Source organism: Calypte anna, chromosome 1 (assembly GCF_003957555.1).
Source record: "Calypte anna isolate BGI_N300 chromosome 1, bCalAnn1_v1.p, whole genome shotgun sequence".
In the NCBI taxonomy this organism is placed as follows: domain Eukaryota; kingdom Metazoa; phylum Chordata; class Aves; order Apodiformes; family Trochilidae; genus Calypte; species Calypte anna.
The window spans coordinates 64,312,275-64,323,058 of NC_044244.1; the positions used below are offsets into that span (position 1 = coordinate 64,312,275).

General features: G+C 45.9%; 1 protein-coding gene across 1 annotated transcript; it reads right to left on the reverse strand.

Moving 5' to 3' along the window:
- Positions 1-2,581: 2,581 nt before the first annotated feature.
- On the reverse strand, positions 2,582-10,247 carry LOC115598205 (ankyrin repeat domain-containing protein 26-like). Its single transcript, XM_030449304.1, has 6 exons — positions 10,234-10,247; positions 9,974-10,075; positions 9,656-9,741; positions 4,986-5,240; positions 3,878-4,030; positions 2,582-2,755 (listed from the first exon to the last, which is right to left on the reverse strand). Exons 4-6 carry the CDS (start codon positions 5,181-5,183, stop codon positions 2,582-2,584), a joined length of 525 nt encoding a protein of 174 aa, XP_030305164.1. The 5' UTR covers positions 5,184-5,240; positions 9,656-9,741; positions 9,974-10,075; positions 10,234-10,247.
- Positions 10,248-10,784: the final 537 nt, after the last annotated feature.

A 10,784-nucleotide genomic window follows, 5' to 3' on the forward strand; every position in this document is an offset into this window, starting at 1 on the left:
ATGAAACAAGTTTAAAAGCTATCAGTGCAAAGACTGCTCTGATACAAGGGTACAGATGGAAAACAAAATCAGAAAAGCAACAGAAACAGAGCAATGGTTGGAACTACAAAGGAACTGTGGCAACCTTTCTGATGGATACTCTTCAGTAGTAGTTGAGACCAGTATTTCCAAATGCCTACCCAAATCAAAAAGTCTGCAAGCTTCTTTCTTGACAAATAGGCACTCATTGAGGGACTTGGGAAGCTTTCTCCTGGTCTTGACTGTCTGCTCAAAGTGTTGCAGGATTGTCCCAGCTCCACTGAAGACCAAACAGGATTTGCAGCCAGACCTCCACTGTGAAAGCTCCTAGTGACTGAAGGCTGCCTTCTTCTGGGCTTCACAGGGGGAAGAGTTTTGGCTTCTGGGAGTTTCTCAGCAGCTCTGAAACATTCAGACACATACAACATTTTGGCATGGTTACCCTCCAGTTACCCTCCAGGCCTCTGCCTCTTCTTGAACTTCAGAAAGTAGAAGGGATTAGGAGAGAATCCAGAGCAGCATTTGACCTGAGGGGTTTTGGAGAGCCTGTTTCTTAGTAAACACACTACCTGAAAGGAGCAGCAAGAGTTACCAATACTTGGGACTTTTCAGCTCTAGGGCTTCAAAGCAATCCATGAATGCCAGGAGTTTACACAGCTTCTTCCAAAGGGTATGTCAGCTGCACAAGAACTCTGAGCTACCCTCCCTTTCCCATGGAGGGATCAACCTCAGAGATGCTGCTAAAATGGCAGCCAAAAGAGACATAGATTGGTTTTGCTTCACAGAAGCAAATTTTGTTCTCTTAAATGCCTCTCCTTATTCAAGTAAAGGACATGAAACTCATCTTCTCTGCCATACACTCACTCCTGATTAAAACTCAATCAGTTTAAAAAAAAAACAACAAAAGAGTTCCATCTCTTACTGCCGTAACACTTGAGAGAAATTAAGACAGGTCTAATAAATGGGAAGGGTCTTAAGGAACTTTCTTCACAACTGTGCCTTCTTAGGCTTACATACATAATGCTGACCAGATCTAGAAGAGGAATTCCAGCAGGAAAATGTAGGAAGAAAAGTGGCACCTGGTTACCACTCCAAAAAAGCATGTCCTTACCTTTCCAATTTGTCTTCCAGGCATCTTCCTCTTTCTGTTTCTTCCAGGTGCAGCTTTTCACATTTTTCTGTTCCAGCAGTACTTGCTTGAAGGATAATTTTTATGTTCAAGTCACATTCAGGATCTCTAATTCTGTGCTTCAGCTGCTTTCTCTGTGTGTCAGGGTCACTGTTTCTGATCTGTCCCAGGGTGTCCCTGGAGGCTGCCTGCTCCTGAAGCAGATAACACACTTGCAAACACTGCAGAGAAAAAGGGACCTCTCCCCACCCCCTAGTTGTCCATGCCCCATGCCAAGGACCCAGCTTCACTCTGGGAGGCAACTGCAGCCTCCTCACTCTCCTCAGCAGCCGAGGCAGAACCCTGCAGCAAGCCCCATGAAGAATTCATGTCATTTGGGAAGGATCCCCTCCACTCCCATCACCTCTTTCCTGACCACTGTCCTCTGCACAGTGACAACAGGACCTGTACGTCTGGCCACAACAAGTTGCAATCCCCTCCACTCCCAGACCTACAAGACACCAAATCCTGGCAGGAATGCAGATCTGCACTCTTGGCTCATCCTTCTGGCTCTCAGCAGAGCTGTGCTGCTCTTCTTGGGGTTGTGTGTGGGGTTGTTCCTGCCCCTGGGGCTCATGGACTCTGCCTGCCTTGCAGGGACTCTTCCCAGCTCCCTGCCTCTCCAGCACAGCCTGCCCTTGAGGTGCCCTTGAGGTGCCCTTGCAGACTGCTTTGCAGATCACCTTTTCATCTTTCCCCCATCATGGGAACTGCATCAGGATTAGTTATAGTCACCTGCTACTGGAGGACTGGAATGAGCAGCAAGGAAAGTCAAACATTTCAAAATACAGCCCAGAAAAAAAAAAATCAACAACCTGAAAAGAAGTCTCAGAAAAGAAGAACATATTTTGGCAGGAAAACCATCACCAAAAACCTCAAACAAATCAGAGCTCACTTCAAGAAGAAGTGAGGACACTTTCAGCAGTCCCTTTCCTCATAGCTGGGATTACAGAATCAGAATTGTTACAACTGGAATAGACCTCTAAGATCACCGAGTCCAACCATCAACCCAGAAAAAAACATGACAAAAATTCAAAGCAATTGGTAGCAATTCAAAGCAATTCACAGCAATTGGTAATGAGGCTCAGAAGCTCCCAACATGAGCAGCTTACCTGGGCATAGCCTTGCAGGTCTCTCTGAAGGGCCTCAATTCTACTGCTTTGCTGCTGGACTGTAGCTTCCAGTCTGGCACTTTGAGCTTCAAGGCTTAAAGAGAAATACAGATCTTATTATGGAAATCCACCAGAGCACCAATTCTTAAAGACCAGGGGGGAAAAGACAAACAAAAGCATCTTCCAAATCATCCATTAATTTGCTGTGATGCAACAAGGACCCCCCAGACCCCAAGGACAATCCCAGAAGGTGACAGACACCTTGGTTCACTGTGTTACTCTCTTACCACTTCACTCGTTCTTCCAGTTGTTTCATGGCAGTATTCTCAGAAGATGCCAACAGGAGCTGCAGTCTCTGATAAGAGACTCTCTGGTCTCTTTCCTCAATTTCCAAGGCAATCTTCAAGCCATGAACACAGCCCTCAGACTGAAGACGTCGTTTTTCCAGCTGCTGACACTAAAAAAGAACAGCAAGAATCCACAACAGTCAGCTGAGCTTTTATGGAGAGGAATCAGCTGCTGTTGAAGAACCCAGGACTGCCTGTGTCTGCTACCCAAAGAACTGTCATCACTTCAGGTCCATTCCAACCTTCACTCCTACTAGCAAATGGACACAAACTGTGTCATTTCATCATCTTCCACACTCTCCTTTCCCATCCCTCCACCAATTCCCCACAAAATGGTTCTAAGCACCAACACTCACCCTCTGACCCTTTCAGTGACTCTGTATCCCCTTGGCTGTTCCTCCATTGAAAATATCAATTAAAAACTTCATCCTTCTCCTAAGGAGACCTCTTAGACCCTTTACAGATACCTACATATATGCAGAGTAAGTTACAAAAGCATTCAGAGTTGGCAACATGCTGGGGGATGGAGTTAAATCCATTGGTGGTGTTCCCAGTGGTGTTCCCCAGGGCTCAGCACTGGGACAAGTTCTCTTTACTGGTAAAAGTGAGTGATCTGGAGAGTGGAATCAGCTGTACCCTCAGTCAGTTTGCAGCTGGCATCCAAGCTGGGTGGGAGTGTTGATCTGCTTGAGAAGGCTCTGCAGAGACCCCTGCATAGGCTAGATCAATGGGCCAAGGCCAATTGCAGGAGATTCAATAAGGCCAAGTGCCAGGAAAAATCCTTTCACTTAAAGGGTTCTCAGACATTGGACCTGGTTGCCCAGGGAAGCGATTGAGTCACCACCACTGAAGATAAAGATAAAAGACATGAAAGATGTGGAGAGGTGGTGCTGAGGAACATGATTTGCTGGCAGTGCTGGGCTAACAGCTTGATTTGACCTGAGAGGTCTTTGCCAACCAAAATATTTCTATGATTCTCTGGTACCACTGGGAGGGGAAGCACAGCAAGCTTCAGACAATCTGCATGGCCAAACCAAGTGTCAATAAGCAAGAGACACGGAGTTCCTTTTGCAGAGAACCCAACCACATACAAACCTTTCACCAAGTAAGGGCAAAGTGTCCTCATGTCACAGACATAGACACTGCTTTTACAAACCAGTCTGACTCAGTCACTCACCATCCCATCTAGTGTGTTGAAGCTTGTTTTAGGATTTTATGAGAACTTTGTGTACCTTGGTTTTAACCTCTTCCAATTCCTTCTGCAAGCCCAGTTTGGTTTCCTCCAGGTTCTTGCAGTGGCACATGTTAACTTCCAGGGAAGCTTCTGCCACAGCCAGCTTTCTAAGAGCATCAGCAAGCTCCTGCTGCAGCTGTCTGATTGTGCCCTAATCAAATGGTTACATGAGCATGAAGAAAGTTGTAAGAACATGATTTGATTATACAATTAGACCTGTCTTGGGACTCAATTTTGCCTGCCAACAGCTGAGCATCTCCAAACTATCAGCAGCTGTTCATCAGGATTTCTGTTTTCTCACACACAAAAAAGGCTTAAGTATTATTCTTCTCAAACAATACACAAGCATACACTGAATCATGTATTTTTCTTTTTTTTTTTTAAGAAAAACTCAAGGCAATCTGTTGTAACACCATAGTCTGGCTGCAGAGTTTACTCTGGTGACTAAAGGCAGGACACCAGTGTCTAAACACTCAATGGGACTCAGTGAGTGCTTTCCAGAAAGTAAAGGAAGACTAAAAAAATAGGTACAGTAGCTTTGAAATCATGTCTCTGCCTGGGGCTGGTAGAATACTCTCCCATGAGTAGACTACAAGTAGACTCTCATAGTACTCTCTATGAGCAGACCATACTTACTCCTAGGAGCAGACAGAACAGTGCATTCTGCCATTACCTACAGCTTTTTCAACTCTCTACCTATCCCTCACTCCATCCCCCTCTCTTTTCTCTTCCACCTCTTTTCTGAAAAAAAGAGATGTAGAGAAAAAACACCTCCATGCAGAAAGGGGACTTGGTTTGTCCATGCTTGAGCAACAGAAATTTATGCTAGTGCTCTGCAGAGAAGCACATTTACTACTCATGTACACTGAATTTGCAGAAAGACAGTTTAACTGAGGTCCTAATGAGTCTTCTGTCCAGTTATTTGTCTTCCATAGAGCCACAAAGAACAAACAAATTTAAATATTGCTACGCATGGTAGAAGAGAATTCGTCTCTGAAGCTGACCTTTTGACAAACAGGAAGGTCCTTTAGAAGCCCCCAAAACACATCAATTAACACCAAAACACTGCTAATAGTCTTAAACACTGCTCATAGTGTATGCTTTACCTCTCTTTCTGCTTTGTCAGCCTCATATTTAAGGAATTGCTCTCTTAAATCATTGTACTCAGCATTTAACTCCTTGTTTCTCTCTTCCAGGAGGTTAACTTTCTTCTGAGTATCAGCACTGAAATTCTTGGAGATGTTATTAAGCCAGTCCTGTGCCACATTCACAATGCTTTTTCTGATGAGATCCTGGATCTGCATCTCTTCCAGTTGCTGGCAGAGAGAAAGGTTCTCACTCTGGAGCTGGGCCAATTGCTCCTGTGTGGACATAGAACCAAAGAATCACTGAGGTTGGAAAAGACCTCGAAGAGCATCAAGGCCCACAGGGAAACCAACACCACCATGCCCACTAAACCATGTCCCCAAGTGCAAATAATTTGCTCCACTCCCTTTAAGCTGTTACAGAAGACTCCAGAACCTTCTGTCTAGCCCTGTCCCATACCCAACACCAACAGGATTCCTGCCTTATTCCCCTCATGGACTCCCTCTGAAGAGAACCCTTTGCAAACATCTCTTAACGTGGCCAAAAACGCACATGTTTTGCAGAGGCAGGGAAAGCATTAGAAAGGTCACCAAAATTCAAGGGGTTCTGCATGATCTTTCTTGTAGAAGGAGGAAGACCAGGCATGTTTCATCACACAGAGCAGCACCTTACAGACAAATCTCCCCCTTCTCTTGAGTCTGCATTTTGCATATGGAAAAAGATGCAGTTGACTGCATGGTTTGTCCCACAGCACAGCAGGAAAAACAGTGGCCAAAACTGAAGCCAACCAGCTGGAAACAAAGCTGCAGAACACCAAATATCTGACAAAATGACAAGGATTTGTCTGCATCATAAGCAGATGGCATCCATCTTCACTTCAGTCTGTAACACAACCTTCCTGCACAGGACTCTCCTTTCAGCATTATTCCTGATTGCTTTACCTTGGTGGCTAATACAATTTCCAGACTCTAATTCCCAATATTTGGCTTTACACACCTGCAGCCCAGAGCATTCAGTGCCTTCCTTGAGGACTTCTTTTCCAGCTGATGGTGACACGTGGCAGGTAGATCCTGTGTGCTCCCCTGCAGTGAAACCCACAGATCTCTATAACCAGCATGCCTTCATGCTACTTCCTGACACCTACAATACATCTTGAAGAGTTGTGAGGAAAATCTTAGCACAAAATAACACCCCTCCCCCCTCAAATTTGTGGGCCACCACCAAAAGGTGGGCTCAGGAAATTAATACTAATCCAAAAGAGGCCCACTTGAAACCTTGGGTGCATATACACCATCCAAGGACCCCAACTTCCTACCAGGATTATTGCTGGATCCAAGGGGGGTGATCTCTTTTTTCTCTCTGCTTTTTTCTTGGTGATATTTTGTCTGTTCCTCTCCAGCCACACACAGGCTCCTCTCTGGAAGAGTTTAGAAAGGAAAGGGGTTGAGCCCAAATCCCCCAGGGTCGAGCAGCACTCTGGGGAGCTCTGTGATATCTGGGACATGATATTTGCTTTGGGCCCCCCCTCTTGGGGAGCCCTGCTCACTTTGTCAGGTATGACAGTGCTGCACCAACCTTGTGGGTCCTGAAACGTGGGAAGTCCTGTCTTCAGTGGTAGTTTTATTTCTACTGTAAAAAGGAAAATTTCTGAGTATCACTGCAAGTGGCCACAAATACATCCCTTCTGTTTCATCAAGGTGAGAGATCTCTCTCTCTGTCTCAGAATAAACAGTGTGCCAGGCAGTAACTAGCTACATTCTTCCAGCAATTTTCATTTCATTACAGAAAAGATGCAGACAGGCTGGAGAGGGTCCAGAAAAGGGCCACAAGGGTCATCAGAGGACTGGAGATTCTGTCATATAAGGAGAGGGGGAGAAAACTGCGTTTGTTCAGCCTGCAGAACAGAAGGCTTAGCAAACAGTTCTGGGATGGCCAGCTGGAAGGGCAAGAAGGATGGAAGTCCAAATACAGTTCAAGAGAAGCATATGCATGGACATAAAACTCAATTCCAAAATCCCATCAGAAGACAAAAGGAAAAAGAACTCAAGAGAGCTGAACTCATCACTGACAAGAAACCAGAGAGCTGGCATTTTACACATCAACCAATAGAGTGACAACAATACATACTGGAGTGAGATAAAGCCATGTGCTAGAATTTTCTACTAGTCCTAGAGGAAAGTATTGAGACACAAATTTTCCCTCAGCTCCACTCAAAACCCCTCCAAGAATCAGAAAAGAGCAGGCACAGCTTTTCCATCCAAAGAGACCAGCCAAAAAAGGCAATGCTACAGGAAAACTCAAGACGCTCCAGTCCTGATTCTCCCCTTATGCTGAACATATTTTTCACATGAACTGAGAGACACCACAGCAATAAAAGCAAGACGGGCACTTGCTTCAAACAGCACCCATTGGAATCCAAACGCCACACTCTCTCTTCCCAGAGAAAGAACAAAAGGGAGAAAAAGCTCCTTTACTACTCTCCTGGTGGACACCAGGATTCACAGGCAAGGCAAACATTTGCTGTCTGACAAGTCAATCACCACTTTAGTTCCTTTCCCACGCAGTAACATTCAAAGAGGGAGAACCTGGATCACTGTTCCCTAACTCAGGACGCTCACCAGATTTCGGAGCCGGGTGAGAAACTACTTCTTTCTTGTTCTCCTGCTTTTCTTTTTTCACAAGAACGTACTTCTGCAAAAGAGCAAACACAAGACTTGGAAAGGGCAGAAACAAACATCATCTCCTTTGCCTTTCAGCTGACTGATTGAAAAACACTGTTTTCTTCTGCTAGGAAAAAGGGAAACTTTGCTGAGCTTTCCTTTACACAGCCTTCAGTTTTTCCAGGGAAATCTGTGGCAGCACAAAGAAATGCCTGAGTCTGACCCCTGCTTCTGCTATCAGACCCTGAGCAGCACTTCTTCCTCACGGGAGCCCCGCTTCACTTCACTTACACCATCCCCAAACCCATCATTTCATCCTTCTTTTCTCCTGCTTTTCTCCTGCTTTGCTCCAGGGAAAAGCCCCAGCTTCCTGCTCCAACCTGATGACAACTTCCAGGGAAAGGAGCAAAGCAGCTTCAGCAAGGGCTGGGCCCAGCTCAGAACCAAGCTCTCAGGGCCTCCTGGATTTTCCCCCTACCCTCCCCAGCCCCATCATGGCAACCTCCCTATCCCTCACAGAAAGTACCTCTGAAGGCAGGAGAACATCAAGGCCTTCTTTTTTCTTTGGTTGCACAGCTGGCAGGGCACCTACACACCAGGGAAGAACGGAGTCAATCACCACTTTAGTTCCTTTCCTGAGCAGCAGCATTCAGAGAGGAAGAACCTGGATCACTATTCCCTAACTCAGGACTCTCACCAGATTTCGGTGCCGGCTGAGAAGATACTTCTATTTTCTTTGTCTCCTTCTCTTCTTTTTCTGTAGGAAATTCCTTCTACAAGAGATCAAACACAAGAGTTGGAAAGGGCAGAAATAAACATCATCTCCTTTGCCTTGCAGCTGACTGAATGAAAAACAATTTTTGATTCCACAAGGCAAAAGGGAAACTTTGCTGAGCTTTCCTTTACACAGCCTTCAGTTTTTCCAGGGAAATCTGTGGCAGCACAAAGAAATGCCTGAGTCTGACCCCTGCTTCTGCTATCAGACCCTGAGCAGCACTTCTTCCTCACGGGAGCCCCGCTTCACTTCACTTACACCATCCCCAAACCCATCATTTCATGCTTCTTTTCTGCTCCAACCTGATGACAACTTCCAGGGAAAGGAGCAAAGCAGCTGCAGCAAGGGCTGGGCCCAGCTCAGAACCAAGCTCTCAGGTCCTCCTGGATTCTTCCCCTAACCTCCCCAGCCCCATCATGGCAACCTCCCTATCCCGCACAGAAAGTACCTCTAAATACTCGAGAAATTCAAGGTCTTCTAAATCCAGCACTCCCATGCCTGGCAGGGTACCTAAACACCAGGGAAACATGGAGACATTCAGTGGATTTTGTTCTCTCTGCTTTGCCCATCACTCAGGCCCTGCAGTCCAAAGATGAGCAGTGCTTCTGCTGCACAAGGACAAACTACCCAGGGAGCCTTATCCAAGGCTTTCCTCACACCCAGCCACACCTTAATACCTTCCCTTCACAATGCTTCCTCCTCTTGCTCCCTTTCTCCAAGAAGGGGGCTGAGCAGAACAGCTGACACAGCTGACACCAACAACATCCAGGAAGAACCTGCATCACTATTCCCTAACTCAGGGCTCTCACCAGATTTCGGTGCCAGCTGAGAAGCTCTTTCTTCCTTGTTCTCCTGCTTTTCTTTTTTCAGAAGAACTTCCTTCTACAAGAAGAAGACCAGGCATGTTTCATCACACAGAGCAGCACCTTACAGACAAATCTCCCCCTTCTCTTGAGTCTGCAGTTTGCATATGGAAAAAGATGCAGTTGACTGCATGGTTTGTCCCACAGCACAGCAGGAAAAACAGTGGCCAAAACTGAAGCCAACCAGCTGGAAACAAAGCTGCAGAACACCAAATATCTGACAAAATGACAAGGATTTGTCTGCATCATAAGCAGATGGCATCCATCTTCACTTCAGTCTGTAACACAACCTTCCTGCACAGGACTCTCCTTTCAGCATTATTCCTGATTGCTTTACCTTGGTGGCTAATACAATTTCCAGACTCTAATTCCCAATATTTGGCTTTACACACCTGCAGCCCAGAGCATTCAGTGCCTTCCTTGAGGACTTCTTTTCCAGCTGATGGTGACACGTGGCAGGTAGATCCTGTGTGCTCCCCTGCAGTGAAACCCACAGATCTCTATAACCAGCATGCCTTCATGCTACTTCCTGACACCTACAATACATCTTCAAGAGTTGTGAGGAAAATCTTAGCACAAAATAACACCCCTCCCCCCTCAAATTTGTGGGCCACCACCAAAAGGTGGGCTCAGGAAATTAATACTAATCCAAAGAGGCCCACTTGAAACCTTGGGTGCATATACACCATCCAAGGACCCCAACTTCCTACCAGGATTATTGCTGGATCCAAGGGGGGTGATCTCTTTTTTCTCTCTGCTTTTTTCTTGGTGATATTTTGTCTGTTCCTCTCCAGCCACACACAGGCTCCTCTCTGGAAGAGTTTAGAAAGGAAAGGGGTTGAGCCCAAATCCCCCAGGGTCGAGCAGCACTCTGGGGAGCTCTGTGATATCTGGGACATGATATTTGCTTTGGGCCCCCCCTCTTGGGGAGCCCTGCTCACTTTGTCAGGTATGACAGTGCTGCACCAACCTTGTGGGTCCTGAAACGTGGGAAGTCCTGTCTTCAGTGGTAGTTTTATTTCTACTGTAAAAAGGAAAATTTCTGAGTATCACTGCAAGTGGCCACAAATACATCCCTTCTGTTTCATCAAGGTGAGAGATCTCTCTCTCTGTCTCAGAATAAACAGTGTGCCAGGCAGTAACTAGCTACATTCTTCCAGCAATTTTCATTTCATTACAGAAAAGATGCAGACAGGCTGGAGAGGGTCCAGAAAAGGGCCACAAGGGTCATCAGAGGACTGGAGATTCTGTCATATAAGGAGAGGGGGAGAAAACTGCGTTTGTTCAGCCTGCAGAACAGAAGGCTTAGCAAACAGTTCTGGGATGGCCAGCTGGAAGGGCAAGAAGGATGGAAGTCCAAATACAGTTCAAGAGAAGCATATGCATGGACATAAAACTCAATTCCAAAATCCCATCAGAAGACAAAAGGAAAAAGAACTCAAGAGAGCTGAACTCATCACTGACAAGAAACCAGAGAGCTGGCATTTTACACATCAACCAATAGAGTGACAACAATACATA

What these genes read in the sequence shown, in the direction of transcription:
- LOC115598205 (XM_030449304.1), bottom strand. Translation starts at nt 5,183, where the DNA reads ATGCAGATCCAGGATCTCATCAGAAAAAGCATTGTGAATGTGGCACAG. An exon ending in CTGACAAAGCAGAAAGAGAG is followed by an intron (nt 4,031 to 4,985) that starts GTAAAGCATACA and finishes CCATTTGATTAG; the next exon opens with GGCACAATCAGACAGCTGCA. An exon ending in TGGAAGAGGTTAAAACCAAG is followed by an intron (nt 2,756 to 3,877) that starts GTACACAAAGTT and finishes GTTCTTTTTTAG; the next exon opens with TGTCAGCAGCTGGAAAAACG.